The 18110-nt window shown below is 33.2% G+C and overlaps 1 protein-coding gene across 6 annotated transcripts in view; it reads right to left on the reverse strand.

Moving 5' to 3' along the window:
• The window catches only part of ADGRB3 (adhesion G protein-coupled receptor B3), a 467103-nt gene that overhangs the window by 179030 nt on the left and 269963 nt on the right, over positions 1–18110 (reverse strand). For all 6 annotated transcript variants that reach the window (XM_035322903.1, XM_035322904.1, XM_035322905.1 and 3 more), the window contains 4 exons: positions 12054–12200; positions 11251–11326; positions 6267–6369; positions 1257–1300 (listed from right to left, as the gene is read on the reverse strand). In XM_035322903.1, the coding sequence (XP_035178794.1) occupies positions 1257–1300; positions 6267–6369; positions 11251–11326; positions 12054–12200 (370 nt within the window). The remainder of the gene's footprint in view (positions 1–1256; positions 1301–6266; positions 6370–11250; positions 11327–12053; positions 12201–18110) is intronic.

The following is an 18110-nucleotide window of genomic DNA, read 5'->3' on the forward strand; positions in this document are numbered from 1 at the left end:
TAATCATATACTAAATTTCTAAATACACAACTTTTTTTTTTTCTTTTTTTTTTTTTCTTTTTTTTTTCCCAGAATCTAATCCCATGGAAATAATGCCTTTAATATTTTGTAGTGGAGCAGTGAAACTGAAGCATGTGCTCTAAATACACAGTCTATTTAGCAACATATGTAAAAATAAATAAATAAATAAATAAAGCTCTGTGAAATCAAAACATTGTAGAGAGGAAACAAAGAACATGTTCAAATTTTTTTTTTTTTTTTTTTTTCTTAACATACAGAAGTGGAACATTACGATATTGCTGGTAAATAACTGTGTTATGATTCTTTCTTATTGTCATAGACCATAGACCATAGTACTACTTGTATTTTAAATTATTTTCATGTCCAAAGTTTCTTATTTCTGTACTATCGCATTGTTGGCTAGTCATCAGTGTACTGATTTAAACAGGCATACAACTTCTAACAATGTAGAAAGTTCTGTAGAATGAGACATACATAATATACCTGGGCAAGAAAAACAACATTATTTTTAAAAAAAATATTATGGCAATCACATAAGTATCCAATTATGAAACACTTAATATGTGTTTAGGCAAAGTTCACCTTGCCTTTAATGTTAATTTGCAGTGAAAGAATAATGCAGGAAACTACAATTGTGTAAACTTGGATTTTTTTTTTCCCTAAACTACACTGATTTTACTGCTCTACTACTTTATAGTAATGTTTTCTGTTTTTCTACAAAAGAGGCACACACTAAAAAAAAGTAGCAGAAGACTACTAGGAAGCTTTCATTATTTAGTATACCAGATATTTTATTAAATGAAAAATTTAAATTTGCACCAACTAAAATGAAGATTGCTGTGGGTATCACACTTGAAAATGGTATTTCTCCCTGTAGTAACAGAAATGTGAACATTCTTTATATACCTGTCTGATCAGTTACCCACTTGCCTGTTGCTCAGCAACTACCATAGCACAGACCCGTGGTTCTCACTCAAACATCCTCATTTTAACCTTGAAAGGGCAGATTGAAATTACTATGTGAGTAATCTGTTTCTGGTGAGATATTGTATTACTTCAATTTCCATAGCTGCAGAAAGGAAGCCATATGACAGGAGAATCGAATACTTTCAATCTGCAAAAGGTTCATTTTCCCTGCTCTCATCCAAACCTCTTTAGTGATTGTGTACTTAAATATTGCTAGGCATTATATAATATTTGAGCCATAGTAATATAAGCAAACATCTGTCACTTACGTTCTTGAATCGTCCCACAGCACACAGTACGGATTCAATGTGCCCTGAAAAGCAAACAAACAAACCCATTAATTACTGGTATACAAGAAAACATATTTGACCTAAACATTTATTTAGATCTCCTGCAAGATCACACTTCTGTTCTGATGAATTGATGTCACTGGAATTGTGAAAGATTAATTCTTTTGGAGTTTTAAAAAGCACTTGAACCTCAGAATATCTGTTATATTGTCTCTTAGGTAAGGTAAGCATAAAGTTGTCCATTTGGTATATCCCAGTTGAACTGAAATATGAGATGAGAATTAACCTGTTAAAAGACAACTTGAATGATCATTGCTGTGTTTAGACTCAGAACTTTAGGTCTCTGGGGGATATGGATTTTGAAACAGTAATGACATCAAAAGTACTAAACAAATATTGGGCAATATGTCTAGAGCCTGGGGCTTCACATTCAATACCCAAGTTCATTTGTCACTTGGGGCCTAAATCACCAAAGCATTTTGCTCAAACCCTTTTTCTCAAACTTTTTTTTTTTTTCCTTGAACTTTCTTCACTGGAATACCAGTACAAATCCTTTTGAAGTCAGTCATAGATTTTTGAATTGATGTAGAACAGGATGAGATTATAGGTTTATTACACATCATTAAGCTCTGGGTAAATGTTTTAGGTAACTGAATTGCCTTTATTATTACTAATGTTTATTTTGCTGCCTATGAAGAGTTGAGATAAAATTAAAGTTCAAGTTTTGTCCTTAATTCTGTAAATCTTCCTTTATCAAAACTCAACTTGAGTTAGAAGTTCTTAACTAGCTAAAACCCACAAAATTATATTTATTTTATTTCATTTATTTATTTATTTTATTAAGATCATTAATTTGTATCATGAGTATCATTTGTAATATTTGCAATTTGATATAGATATAAGTATATTTTTACAAATGCTATTATAACTAAACTATAGTAATAATAAACTGCATATTTGAAAAGTGAGGCCTGAGGCCCAGCAGCAGGAATCATATAGTTTATGCTAGGTAAGTGTATGTATAAATAATACAAAAATACTTTCAGAAAAAAAAAATGAGAGCAAAAGGGAAGTCCATTATGAAAACATCTCAAAAACAGAGGGAAATGTCATTACATAACAAAATGCAAACTTTGCTGCTGTCAATACATTTGGAAGTTTGCAAGGGCAAAACAGCCTCTCAGAACTTCTTCCTTTCTTGATACCCTGATCAAATGTCCTGCAAGCACTGCAAGGACCACAAAGAGCCTGTCTTTTTATTTTCTTCATCCTTAATCTGCTACTTTCTTTTACATGCTTCTTCTGGGTCTGGCTTCCTGGCAATGTCTCATACCTCTGTTTTTGAGCTACCTCCACCAGCCATGCTTTTCTGCTAAGGCAGTGATCTTTCATCACAGCTCTTGCCAGTTAATTACTTAGCTGAAGCTAAGGAACCAGCTACTCTGTTTATGACTGCTGCAGTATTGATTTATACACTTCAGAACAGGACTTGGATATATCAAAAATAGACATATGTATGCAAGTGTGTATGCATATATATTTCTGCCTGGCATATAAAACTGAACTTTTGAGAAGTGATTGGCAACTTTGAGAGCTATGCAGCACAATGCCAACAGTGTTTTGTAGCCAGGGTTTTCAGTTTTATTGAAAACTTGATGTTCTATGCTACTGCTGGCTTGTTACTTTAGAGTTCCTGGAGTAAAATTCAGTGCTGGCAGAACTCGAGAGTTCATATTCTATCTGGAGCAAATAGAGCTTTTGTTTGAATTGTGCAGTTTTTTAAAAGATGACTTCAGGATCTCTTTGATCAAACTACTGGAGAAATGTGATCACATTCATATTTGGAGAACATCATCACATTCATATGTAGAGAACAATAATTTTTGCTAAATAATGCATTGCAACTCACTTTCTCACTATGTTCAACTATTTTAATTTATCTGCTAAACCTAATATCATGCTATATTCTAATTAGCACATGGAATTATGATTTACACTTCTTCCCTCAAAATAATACTCTCTTTCTATTAATATACTGGCTAATTTTGTTATAAAACAAAGCTATGATGATAAATTTTGAATAAATTAATGTTTGAATGCAAATTTGAATTAAAGATATTAACTCTTATTAAGTAACTGTGTTCAACTTATTTCATAATCTCTTATCAATGTAATTTAGTCAGTGGAAGGGGAGGTGGATGAATTCATGTGTGGGTATACACCTATATAGGCACTCTCTAGGGGTTGCTTAAAAATTAGTCATTAAATTCATTTGAAAACAAACTATTTTACAGTGAAAAGCATTTCAAGAACAAAGGCTTGAAAAGACCAAAAATAATAATAATAAAAGACATTCAAAAAAAGCAGATAAAGAAAATATCAGTATTTATTTTCTGTTTAATAATTAGTCTATTTAATTGACATCATGATTATTCAGTCATTAATATATAATGTTCAAAATCTAAGAATACAGTAATAATAGTTTTATTTTAATTTTGCTATGTGACATTCAAAGCTTGTTCCATTGTGATGTTTTAATTAAATAAACTCTTGTTTTCAGCTAACAAATGGTGACAAACACCCAAACCTACAAAAAAATGTTTCTATGTATATACAGCCTCATTTTTTAAAAACCAAAGTCCCATCATGGAGGTTACGCCTTGAACAGAAAAGTCACTAAACATTTAAAGTATCTAAAATTGTAAAACTGGTTTCCCTTCTCAGACTTTCTAGACCAGTATTTTGTCAGTGTATCTGCCTGTCTAACTGCTATGTGGATCAAGATTGCACATAAATGCACCATGCACATCTAAGGAATAAGAATTTGTTCCAAATACTTGATGCTTCTCTGGATTAAATTATAGGACAAGAACAGAAACAAAAGGTCAAAAGAATTGGCTCTGATATACATTTTCAAGGTTATTTTGGTTTTGTGTTGTCAAGACATGAGCTAATACAATACTCATTAGTTTTCTCTTATCAAAAGGTTGACAAAGCAAGGTGTCACTAAACTGACCTTTTGTAACAATGAAGTTTCATCTCATTTCCATGATTTTGAAACTTGGCAAAAGCTTGCTCTATAGCTTATTCAAAGGGATTAAAAACAAAATAAAACAAACAAACAAAAACAACCTATCACTCTTTAAGAATTCTCCAGAATTTCAGCTCATGGGGACAGTGGTTCAGCTTCTGTTTACTCTAGCCTTTCTTGCGTAGTGCATGTTTCAATAGCTTGTGTTGGACTTAGCAGTATGTTCATGCTGACATGCAGCTTACTAGCATTGTTTTTTGTTTGTTTGCTTATCTGTTTAGTTTGAATTTATTTCTTATCTAGCATAAGTGACCAAAATAACTACAATCTTATTTTTTTCCTACCTGCTATTCTTCACTTTTCTGAGTAGTTTTCCCAATTTCACACTAGAGAAGTCATGTTCCAATATTCCCTATCTAAACCTCCATGTGCTAGCTCCACAATCATTGTAAAAATAGTAGAAATTAAAATCTACAATTGAGAAATACCTTAAACTCTTCTCAGTAATGATCTTTTAAGATCAAATATTTTATTTCAAAAGTGTCTTTATATAGGATTAATTTGTGATCTACTTTGGAGTATACCTATTTCAGTTTTACTGTAATTTTCTTTTTCTGATAGGTACAAAAGTAATATTAGAGACTGAGATTTTATTTTAATATAGATGATGTAACTTAGGTTCAGAAAATAAAAAAAAAGAAAAAGAAAAAAAAAACCTCTCTTAAATATCTTAAACACAAGCAGAGAACCATAAAAAAAAAAAAAAAAAAAAGCTGTCATCAATAAAATTCTAATCGTACTGAGAGGTACTATAGGTAGGAGTCAGATCAGCTTACGTTTGACTCTATTCCTTTTTTATTTACTGCTTGCAGACTACAATAAATTTCACTGAGATGCTCTTTGTAATATATATATATATTTTTCTGGGAACTGAATGGTGGGTCATATTTAGCATTAATGGCAAAACAGTCTGTCTCCTACTCTGGAGTAAAATGTAATTAAAGATCTAGAGTTCAAAGAGATTTCATCATACCTTTGTCCAGAGACATTAGTCCAAATTTGCTACAGACTGAAACTATGTAAGGCCTTGGGCAACTGTTCATAACAAAAGATCATAGCTTTACAGTCCTTCGCAAAGCAATATCATGTAATAAAGTTCTAGTAACTGTCTTTGAACTGTAAGTTGATCATGTTATTTAAAGTAAACTCTATGTCAGTGATATAAACAGTTTATTTGCTATGCCTTCATATAAAATGCTCCTATCTTTATTATATAACATACTTTCCCCAATAACATACATGACAATTTTTTTAATGCAAAATATATATTTTATTCTCCCTCTGGCTGCAGGGGGATTGCTGACAGCAAATAGAGAAACTATTATTATTACATGTATATATTTTATATGTAGTTAGACATAGAATGCCTTTTCAGTTTTAAAATATTTTAAACATGAAACTAAAGGACAAAAAGTACTGAATTAAAAATAATTGCACAAAATCTCATACATTCATAAGAGACAACTTAAGTTGGAACAGGACCTTTTGTTTTGTTTTGTTTTTAATCTGCTACAACAGGGTAGGTACCAACTGGCTTTTAAGTACAAAATAATGAAAGAAAATGACAAAAGTCCTGAAGCACTACATAGCTCTATGGACTATGCAGGGAACAAAAGATTAAACATTCAGCACAATACTACATTTTCAGTTTAACCATCAAAGCAGTTAATTAAGAGCTTTCTTACAAATTACTGTTTAAATGAAGACCTCAAAACCCAAAGAACAAAAATTAATTTTCTTTTGCATATACACATGCATGAAACAAATGTATTTTCTCTTCAAAATACATTAGACTATTCCCGGGCTTGAATTTATTAGTTTTACTGGGTTTTATGATGTGCTTCTTTCTCTCACATGACCTGATACATCCTCCTGGAAGAGTGTGTCTTTGTACTTACATTAGACAGGTGCGCTAGTTCTATCTCTAGGAAAGAATCCGTAGTTTTAGGCTCAGGTCGTATAGTAACAACGATGATTTTTGAATTAACAACTGTAAAATTCCTGGGGGGGAAAAAACAAACAAACATATAAACATGGAAGACTTAGCTTAATATTGCTAATAATTAGTATTGTCAAGGTTATGTTAGTACAGGCATATCGACATGACATAATTTTCATGTTTTGGATCCTTGCTTCTTCAGACTGACTGTTTCTGGTGTTCCTTATGATATTTCTTTTGTATATAGTGCTGTTTTCAACACAGACATACTTTCTCCGATCACACAGAAAGAAGAATAAAACCTCACAAAAAAAAACATATCTAGAGGAAGATGTTATGAAAGAAGAAACCAGGTAGTTTTGATTCAATTATAATGTATTATCAATATTCTTATATCCTTTCTTATTCTCCTCCTTCCTCTCCTTCCTCTCCTTCCTTCCTTCCTCTCCTTCCTTCCTTCCTCTCCTTCTTCTTCTTATTCAAGATAACAAAATTTGCTTAAGTAAACACTTGTGCACTTGTGAAGAATTTCCAGAGCCACTCTTTTTTTTTTTTGTTTCCAGATCTGAATTAATAACAATATTAATAAAATAGAGTTATTTTAGATAGCTGTTTTTCTGACAGGGTATATATTCTGAGTGTTTTTTGTTCATTTGTTTGATTTTGTTTGTTTATTTTAGATATATATCAGGGTATACATATTGATTATATGTGAAATGAAATTCAGATTTTGATTTCTTTTAAGAATGACTCTACATTGCTTAAGAAAAAATGAACTTACATATAAAGCATGTTCCTGTTTCAAGAAAACATGAAGAAAATTTTAGTTCAATTTGTGACTATTGTAAATATTACAGAAAAATTACAGATGCTATAGCAGCAATGCTACAAAGTAATATACTGTTTGAGGTACTCCATCATCAGTCTAACAAAGCACATTGGCTGACCTAGGGAAGATTAAGGGCTTTCTTGGCTCTACAGCATCCGAAGAAGAGGGTTAGGAATGATGTTTCATGTGGAGAAAGAGAACATTTCAGTTAATTATAGTAGGAAAAATAAAGTTGTTGTATAAATGGCAGGTAAAAAAAGTTTAATACAGCAAAATCACTGATAATTTATTTGATGTTATTTGTTGAAGGAAAAGTTAAAAACTATCCTACTATAGGTCAATATGCTGTGAATTCCTTCAGAGTGAATAATTATAACATTTTTAAATGAGTATTGTACTGAGAATCTTTGAATCTAACAATATTATTTACATGTTCAAGGATGCAAGAGATAGGGAAATAATAGGCAGTCTATAGTGCTCAAAATATTAAATATTTCAATATTAAGAAAATATCTATATGACATTACAAGAAGAGAGCAATACAGAAAAGTATATTGGGGAATAGAATCAGATATAGTTAGTTACTTGTGCATGGAAAGAAAATAATTATTCTATCTTTCTAAGGAGGGATATATATTTTTTTTAATAAAAAAGTATTTTTTTCTTTCTCTTCCTTAGCATTTTGTGTTAAATACTCCTGACAAATTCTTTGAATACTCACATACCAGTTCAATTAATTCCTCTTTTTCAGAAAGTTTTAGATTAATATAATTGCCAAGTTCTCATCTCACACTGTGTGTTACTTATTGTTAATAGACTCTATGCTAAAAAAAAAAACAAGAAAAATTAAGTCCATGCGCTAAAACAGTTAATTTTTGAGGTTATGAAATATATCATATAGTCAGTCTTAGATAAAGAAATCCTCATTTTATTCACAGAACACCTGTGATGTACCAGATGGGGACTCTATGATGAGGTGCTTTGAAAGCTTTCCCCTAAAGATACATGGTAATATTCTGAGAGGTTTTGTTGCTGTTGTTTTCTTTTGTTTTGTTTTGTTTTAAGCAAAAATGTTCCTTCTGGTAATGAAGAAGCTTTCTAGCTTTGTAGTGCTGTTATTAATAAATGTATGGGAATGTGTCACCTCTGTTCTTTTGAAAACCACAATAAATGGGTTTCATATAATTAAACATTTATTTTACTTCCACCCTAAATTCAGCAAAAACTGAAACTAAAGTCCCATGGGAAACGATAAAGCTTTCTGGATTTTCAACTGTGGCCAGTAGAAATCACCTCTTTTATCACATTATCAAGGTGTAAATGGCCCTTGAACTCAAACACAAGCCCATATTATTTAATTTACCTTTGTTCATTGTTTTGTTTATCTTTATTCCCACCATTAACAAATTAAGTATCGTTTTATTTAGAGCAATATCACGAGATACTTCTCCAAAATGTTTTTGTGTTTGTTTTTAATTTTCACATTGTGTATAGCTACCATACTTTTACATATCATATAAAAACTAGAAGTTACCTCCCTTCAAAGTTTACAGTATTTGCCTCATACATAATGCCACTGCAGTGAAGCATTTCACTATGTTCAGCATTAATGGTTATGAAATTATGTTTATTATTATTAAATAAGATTAGTATAAATAATAATAAATGTCAGATTATAGCTTTTCATTTCAAAACATAAGCAAAGAGCAATAAAAATTTTCCAAACCCAGGCATGTGCATATGGGTTGTATGGAAACTTACACCTCATTCATGTTTCTGAATGAGTGCAAAATGACAAACCATCATAAAGATTCCTTTAAAACTTGCATTGTGGTTTCAATTTTTCTGAAGAGTCAAATAGTGCAACAAATTCAGCACTAAACATGGTTGCATCTTTTTTCTAATTCAGATTTATGCTTGAATGAACATTGAAATGGTTTGAATTGCTTGGAACTATACAGCATTTGAGGTACTATTTTAAGGTCATGAGATCAAATTTTGAATATGATCACCATATGCAAAGAAATCCAGCATGATACACTTTCCAGTGAAGTATGAGATGTAAGCTGTAGAAGTTTCAGTATAATTTCACTATAAATAGAAGTGGAGGGAAGTACTGAGGTGCTATAATCCTAACACAGATTAGGATTATAAAAATTTATAAAAAATACAGGTATTTTTATATTACTGATTGATCACAACATTTATTCCTTATTCAAGAGAAAGTAATAGTGCTTCTTTCATTTTCTTGGGCCTTTGAAAATTAGATTAAAATAATACTGAACATATTCGTAGGCAAGTGGGATATCTTCATATTTAAATTTCTAAAGACTTCATTTATGAATAGATACACATAGTATTAGACCATTTTACTTTAGAAGCTCACAAAACCTCTCTATGAACTAAATTGTACAGGGAAATGGTCAATTTTGCTGTGGAAATCAGCAAGAAGATGAAAGTAGAACAGATAAAAGCAACAAATTGGGAACTGAGGTGAAAATTTCCAAAGTCTCATCACTTAAGTCTATCACTTAAGTAGCTGTAACTTTATGTCCCTGTTCTGCCACTACTTCTGCTACTTGGGATGCTATTGATTCTAGTGAAAATGTTGTAAGGCCTATAAATCTCATTTTTCTAATAGATGAAATAAATGTATTTAACAACTGTTCGTATGAGCAAATATATAGCATTCAAAAGATCACAGTTGCTTTCTGTAAATTAAATCTGTTGGTCTTTGTGAGCTGAAGATGCGTGATCCTAGATTGGGGTTTACAATATAAAGGTTTGAAGGGTACACGGCAACCTCAACTCTTTCTGAGGTTTAGCAGATCGTCACTAAGGTCTGACAAAAAGGGCTAAATATGATAGCCATTTGGCTCTGTTTCTCTGAATATGGGAGATTTCTACCACAGAAAATCAAACATCACTGTCCTCGTGGCTAATTTCAGGAACTGGCACAGCAAAAGGAAAGTGCTTACTGACATTTCAGAAGTGGATGAGCTGTCATTTACACCATGCCCTAGGCATAGAAGGCTCTCTCCAGCCCTCCCCAGGCTGCCAGGTGTCCTGCCAAGATATCACTATTCACATTGTGCTCTACCTAAGAAAGATTTATATCCCCAGAATTGCAGCTCCTCACTGCACCGCAACTTTACATTGCAACTTTACTGGGAGGGTTTATTTCTTTTTTACATTTTTTTTTTTTTCTTTTCTTTTCTTTTGCCATGTCTTTTTCTTCAAATGGAGTTTGACAAAAACCCATTTTGTTTTTCTATCCTTTGTTTCAGCTTATGAAGTTTTGGTGAAATAGAGTAGGAAAGATGATCCAGTGGCTTTCTAATTATTATCCTTTCTATTGTGACACAATATGCACCAGTTTATTTTAATGTAAAAAATAAAGAAATAGAAGACCAACTACCACATGAAATAAGATACTAATCATGAACCATGAAATGATCTTAACCAGTAATTGAGAAAGGGGGAAATGTTTATTTCCAAATTGTCTGTCAGCAAGTAAAGAATGGACAAAGTAAAGCAAGAGACCTTCCTATTTCCCTGTCTATGTGCATAGCCCTCACAACCACAGGTACATGACATCTTATTTCTAAAATTGATCCTCACTATAACTCTCTTGTTCCTTCTGAATACAACTTATACTGAAATTGTACTTGGAAAACTACTAGTAGAGACCTCTGCAGAACAGGTGCAGAGATGCTTAGTACACCAAGGCATTATGCTGTTGCTAGATCACTTGTACTGACCAGATAAACAACAATTTGAAGCAGTTATATGTAGCATTAACTTATGTCAGTGTGCATACTTTGAAAGGAACATACCCTTATTTAAGCTTAATGCAGAATATATAAAATATAAATTAAAGCAATTTAATAAAAAACTATTTCCATCATACAAATGACTAAGCAGGAAGGAAACAAAAATATATGCATATTTTATGTAACATGTACATATACATATATTAAATAACTGTAGAAAAAAATCTGTCATTGTCTTTACACAATTGATTTGATTGTTTGCATTCATCCTGACATGTAGTGTAGCTATGATACTGAAATAGATTAATTAATGTAGTATTTAAGGTAAAGCAGTTTCTTACCTCAAAGTGGGCAAAATGAGTTCTAAATTTTTGTACAGCACTGCTCCAAGTACAAATACGGTTGATTCATCTAATTCTAAAAAGAGTAAGGAAAAAAGTTTTTTAAACTCTGTCTCCCAGGGCTTGGTCAGCCTAAAGAACTGAATACCATTTATCTTTCCCGTGGAAATTTCATTTTAAATAAACTATCATCATTTTGAATTATAACCTGGAACTCTGTCACAAAGATGTAGCACTGTCAGGAATACATCAAAAGATTTAAACACTGAAAATCACTTTTTCAGAAATCCATCACTATGGAATGACATCCATGCTAGTTCATCTACCTTTACAATGAAGTAACCTCAAAGATTGTCTTTAGCTTTTAATGAGTAGCAAGTAAATTTTCTGAAGCTACAGATCTGCATTGCAATGGCATTTGTAAATTGGATCTGAAAATGGGGTAATTTGTATGCTGAGCAAAATTTTGGTAACTAACTTTTAGTAAAAGTTAGGTCATCTTTTGGAATTACCCAGGCTTCCAGGATGGAGAAGCATCAGGAGGTTCAGCAGAGCTGTACTTCAGGCCACCTCATACCACCATAGGTATAGTGTCTTGGATCTCATTAGCACTTTTTGTTCAAGATACTGAAATTAAGCCCCATCCTCCCTCTCTGGGATAAGCTGTGGGTACAGTCTCTCTTTTAAAGAGGAATAAAATAACCAAATCCATATTATTTATGTCTCATAGTCCTATGAGACAAATATTCTGAATTCCCTTGTTAAAGCCAACACAAAATTAAAGTACTGATATACTTCTTTACCTGTTGACATAGGGGTGAATATATTTTTTGGAATAACAACCCTGTCTTCTGAGTTTCGTGCCCAATCAACCATTCCTTTTCTTCCTTTCATGGGGAAATTGATGTCGGTTAGAACAGATGCAGCAGGAAGCTTCTGAATGCTAGCCACTAGTAAGAGAAGTCACAAAATTAAATAAATTGTGTTTCATATTTTAAAGCATTATACAGTGGTAACTGGACATCGATTAAAACAACAACAACAACAACAACAACAACAACAACAACAACAAAAAACAGTTTAATAATACATTTCAAGTAGAGCAGGAATTTATAGGACATCAACCAGCAGTGAAAGTGTCATCTTCTGTTTATTATGCAGTTCTACAATGGATTAATTATGTGGCATTGATCCTATCACTTGTCAGCCAGACAAGTTAACCAGAATCCGGTTAACTCTCTTAACATGTATTTTTGAATGTACTGGCTTAAACCCTGAAATTCACACATAAGGAATTGTATCTCCAAAGTAAATTCTAAAATGATTAAATGTGACAGTAAAAGGAGGATGCTGCAAATTGCTTTGGGAAACATAACTGCTAGATCTAGACTAATGAAGCAATAGCAGAGCTTTTATTCCCTATACAGGCACAATTTCAAGATAGATCCAATAAAGAAATTCACATATTAAAAGACCTAATTGTTTCTACACAAATGAGAATAATGCAGTACAGCACATGATTTCTTTTCCTTGAAAGAATAATTCCCATTCTGAATTCTTAATTATATCTTTTCACCTAAAAAAAATCCCCAAATTCCCCAAAACATTATTATTATATCTGTAACAGATACGGAAAGAGGTATTAAATCCTATAATAGGCAGTCTGGAATTTTGTTTACTCATTCTCATTTTCTTTCTGTTTTATAACTCAAGTATTATCTAGAAATCATTTTTAGTGTTGTTGTGAAATATAAGTATAGACTCCATGGCAACACTCACTAGCATTGTCTACCAAGACTCAAACCACTTTTAAGGAACTGTCAAGGCTGCAAGTGTTTACATACACTTAGAGAAATGACAAACAACGCATTTGGAGCAGTAGTTCCATTCTTAATGTAAGCCATGTTGATAATCATTTCCTGTGCAATGCTCTTCCTAATCAATTTATGATGAAGCTAATGTAGTTGGAAGAGTTTGGATATCAAGACTGTACTTTGATCTGTGTGATGATTTCACTTCCAGGACTACACCAGGGAGCTAAACATAAAGACAATGTGGACAACTATAAAAGCTATCAGAAGAGCAAAATTAAAGTAGAAAACCATTAGGTGTCTCATCAGCGGATTTTATTTGAAAGGAAACTGTAATTCAAAACCAAGAAATGAGAAAAATTAAGTTGTTAACAACATTAGCTCTACAAAAGTATTCCCTGATAACTGACTCTTAGTTCCAAATTAGAGTGGTTATGCATTATAGAATCACATCAGTGAGGTGGTATTTGAGGTTATTTCAGACTTGCTGTTATAAAACTATCATCAGAGCTTTACAATTCTAGTTACAATCCCCTCTGGGCTGAAATTGGCAAGTACATTCCCTACCCTAAAGGGATACTTAGTCTTGTGAAATTTCAGGTGCTGTGTGGTGGGAGAAGAGTTCAGGTGTTTCCAAATTACTGAAGTATAAAATGAATTGCTTTCACATGCAATCAGTGGATATACAGAATATATTAACATTTGTAAAAACTGACTTTTTTTTTCCATAGTTCTTAAAATCTAATAAGAATTTTATTTTATTTTCCACATAAATGAAATTAAACTCACAGTTTTCAAAATTAAACGAAGCCTGTATAATACCATATATATATTATTTGCACAGTATCTACCTATCTAATTAGCTAGTAAAGCCTTAATATTTCATCCACCTTTCATATGTCAGTTCCCTTTATTGAAATGGGAAATCAACGTTATTTAGTGGATTTCACTCTGTACAACAGAAAACCACCATAGTACTGAAAAAAGGATGAGGGATTCTGAAAAAAGGATGAGGGATCCAGAAGAATCTGGATTCTTCCCATCTGTACATTTTAAATAGGGACATTCATCATGGTATCTAAGCATTACTCAGAACCAAAGATTACAAAATATTTGTGATAAATAACATAAAACATAATCACAAGACATAAACATATATTTATACTTATATCTATTTCATCTATCTATAGCTATTATCTCTCTATATAGATATATATTCCCATTCATGGTTCAGACAAGACTTTCTTCTACTCACAAACAGAAACCAAGAAAACAAGTGTCTGTAATTATTTTCACAGAAGAAAGCACTTTACATGCTGGAGATCTGGGCTTTTTGCATAGATAGAGAGTGCACACAGCACACTTAAAACAGTAATAAAAAGCGGTTTGCCAAAATGCTTTCTCTGTGGATTACAAAAACTGCCTCTACAGACCCATGTAGATTACTAGGCCATTTTTAGACACTTTTCTGAATTATTCTAATAATATGTGCCTAGTAATTTAATATAAGGCACTGACCTTTGTAAGGTAATTTACTGGACTCTAAGTAGAAGCAACTAATTCACCCCATCATAACACGGCCAGGAGTATACATGGAACAGTATCACCTCTTCAGTGTCACTGTGGTGTATTTTAGTTTTAAAAGAAAGCTAATACTATTAAAGATTAATCTAAATCTCATCTCCAAGAGATCTTGAAGCATGACGAGCTATATTTCCATTGTAAAAAGTGGATTTGCTCTTCTCAAACTGTGTCTAAACACTAGGAAGCACCTTACAGTGCAGGTGACTGAGCACTAGTACAGGTTGCTTAGAGAGGTTGGAGAGAATCCCTGCTTGAAGATCTTCAAAAGTCATCTGGACACGGTCCTGGACAACCTGCTGTAGGTGTCCCTGCTTGAGCAGGGGGTTCAACCAGACAATGTACAGTGGGCCCTGCCAACCTCAACCATTCGGTGATTCTGTAACTCAGTTTTAATCTGCAATATGAAAATTGTTTACTTTGTTGTGAGCATAAAAAATCAATAAGCCTTTTTAAGGGAGAATGTATATAACTCAGGTGCCAGGTCATTCTCACGTCAGCAGCTCAAATGTTAGTTTCTTCTACAATTGTTATACATATACATTAGACAGAATGACGTCATTCACTTTGCACTTCATTGTGCTCTTTTTATGTAAGATTTGTATTAGAAAATGATGCTCCAAATGTCTGCAATTACTACAGAAGTACCTTTTTCTTCTCATTTTTGGAAAAACAAAAGTAGTACTATTTTTCTTTTTTTTTTTGATTACTTTACCAAAATATTATGTCCTGAATTTGTGAGAACACTAGCCAATGAGGATATTTACAGGTACTGTGGGACGCTGAATTTTGCTTGTTTATTACACATGGAAGTTGTATAATACTGGAAATAATACTGATGAGAATATTAGTAAGAATGAAATAGTAAAATGTACAACAACAAAAAAAAAAAAAAGAGAAGAAAAAGGAAATTAAAAAAAAAAAAAGAAAATGATCACAGTAGAAAGTAAATAACATTTGCATGTGCCATTCTGAGTAAAAGAAGTTTAAATATAAAAATGTCCCACATAAATCATATACGTCATCCATTATTCTATCAACTACAAAGATATTTCAGTTAATGATATAATTTCTATTCTAAGTCTTCTATTCTAATTTGACTACATCTGGTTGAGCTGTTTATATTGAAGACTTAATTCTGAGAAGTATTGTCACTGACACTTCCTAGATCATTCTTATAGTTTACGTGTCTTGTAGACACAGTACATCAAATCTAATAAATACCACATTACAATAATGAAAATTCTCTTCCTTTTTTATTTGTATTATGACAATTCCTATGATATTTTAGGTATTGTTCACAAAACAAAAAATAAAAGAAAATACAAAGCTTTCACTAATTTGGGGAAACTGAGTTAACTTTGGTTTGATGTAACAAGAAATAAAAAAGCCACCCACAGGCTTTTGGTGGTAGAAGATTTAGAGCTAGTAGAGAAACTTATTTCGGAGTAGAATATATTGCAATCTTTCATTTTTCTGGACAGTCTATCTTGGCTCCTGTGTACCTTCAATGACAATTGTAATTGTTCTTTCCAAGGTTAAAACTAAAGAAGCAGAAAAAAGGAATTTCATTCAGGCTACACACCTATATTTAAAATTTGAAGAATTTAGGAAGTAAAATATAATTTGTGTATTCAAAAAGCAACACAACCTTACTGCTTAATATTTAAGGTTTATATACCTTAGATGGAAGAAAACCTAGCCTATCTATAAGCAGGAACACAGGTGAACTAGCCAGGCTTTTAGAATTATTTGAATATTCATTTAATGCACGTTGGTACAAACTATAGGACAGTTGTTCAATTAAACATAAAAACACATACGCATTTGATGATTCCATAATAATTACTGATTCAGAAAAATCTATTTAAGTAGTTAAGTCTAACCAATTTAGAGTTTCCTTTGACCCTTAATTGATTTCTTTTAATATCCCTTACAAATGAATCTCCGTTTACCTTTAATCCGTTTTCATGCTACAGCTGCAGACAAGCTTTTCAAAAGCTTTACTGAAAATTTCAGAATAGGCAACTACTGTTCTTACATGCTGAGTAAAGTAAAATCTCTTTGGAATTGATTAATGATTACTTATAGGAATGGCAAATTTCCTATGACTATCCAAATCAACATCTTTGTTCAACATCTTCATCTGTCGTTCAACATCTTCATCGACGACCTTGATGAGGGAATAGTGTCTGCCCTCAGCAAGTACGCCAACGACACAAAGCTGGGAGGAGTGGCTGACACACCAGAAGGCTGTGCTGCTATTCAGCGTGACCTGGACCGGCTGGAGAGATGGGCTGGAAGAAACCAAATGAGATTTCATAAGAGCAAGTGTATAGTCCTGCACCTAGGAAGGAACAACCGGAAGTATCAGTACAGGCTGGGGGACGACCTGCTGGAGAGAAGCTCTGAGGAGAAGGACCTGGGGGTCCTGGTGGACAACAGGTTGACCATGAGCCAGCACTGTGCACTCGTGGCCAAGAGGGCCAATGGGATCCTGGCGTGCATTAAAAGGAGCATGGCCAGCAGGTCAAGGGAGGTGATCCTCCCCCTCGACTCTGCCCTGGTCAGGCCTCCCCTGGAGTATTGTGTCCAGTTCTGGGCTCCCCAGTACAAAAAAGACAGGGATCTCCTGGAAGGAGTGCAGTGGAGGGCCACAAAGATGATACGAGGCCTGGAGCATCTTCCCTATGAAGAAAGGCTGAGAGACCTGGGTCTGTTCAGCCTGGAGAAGAGAAGAATGAGAGGGGATCTTATCAACGTGTACAAGTATCTGAGGGGTGGGAGACAGAAGGATGTAGCTAACCTCTTCTCAGTGGTTTGTGGGGATAGGACAAGGGGCAATGGCCACAAGATAGAGCACAGGAAGTTCTGCACCAACATGTGAAAGAACTTCTTCACGGTGAGGGTGACGGAGCACTGGAACAGGCTGCCCAGGGACGTTGTGGAGTCTCCTTCTCTGGAGATATTCAGGGCCTGTCTGGACACCTACCTGGGCAGCCTGCTCTGAGGAACCTGCTTTGGCAGGGGGGTTGGACCCGATGATCTTTCAAGGTCCCTTCCAACCCCTACAGTTCTGTGATTCTGTGATTCAGTGATCCAAATAAGTTGATTATACAAATTATACTTGAACAATATTTAAGTTGCTTATGTAAAGCAGTGTGAAAGGGGCTAATTAATGTGTCAAGCAAATTCTTAGTGAAATAAAAATTGCATAGTTTTTATATGCGAGTCCTTGTAGATAATGGTCTAGCACATAAGAGCTGAAATGTATTGCTGTGATCCCTGTGAATGAGTTAAAAGCTGCCTAGTGTAACTTCTACTGATCTGACTGATAAATAGTAAAAGATAAAGAAACCAAATAAGTGGCATGAGTCGTTTTCCCTTTTCTTTCCCACACATCCATTAGCCTCCTCTCCGGAAAAAAAAAAAAAAAAAAAAAAAAAAAAAAAAAAAAAAAAAAAAAAA

This window comes from Oxyura jamaicensis, chromosome 3 (genome assembly GCF_011077185.1).
Source record: "Oxyura jamaicensis isolate SHBP4307 breed ruddy duck chromosome 3, BPBGC_Ojam_1.0, whole genome shotgun sequence".
Classification (NCBI taxonomy): Eukaryota; Metazoa; Chordata; class Aves; order Anseriformes; family Anatidae; genus Oxyura; species Oxyura jamaicensis.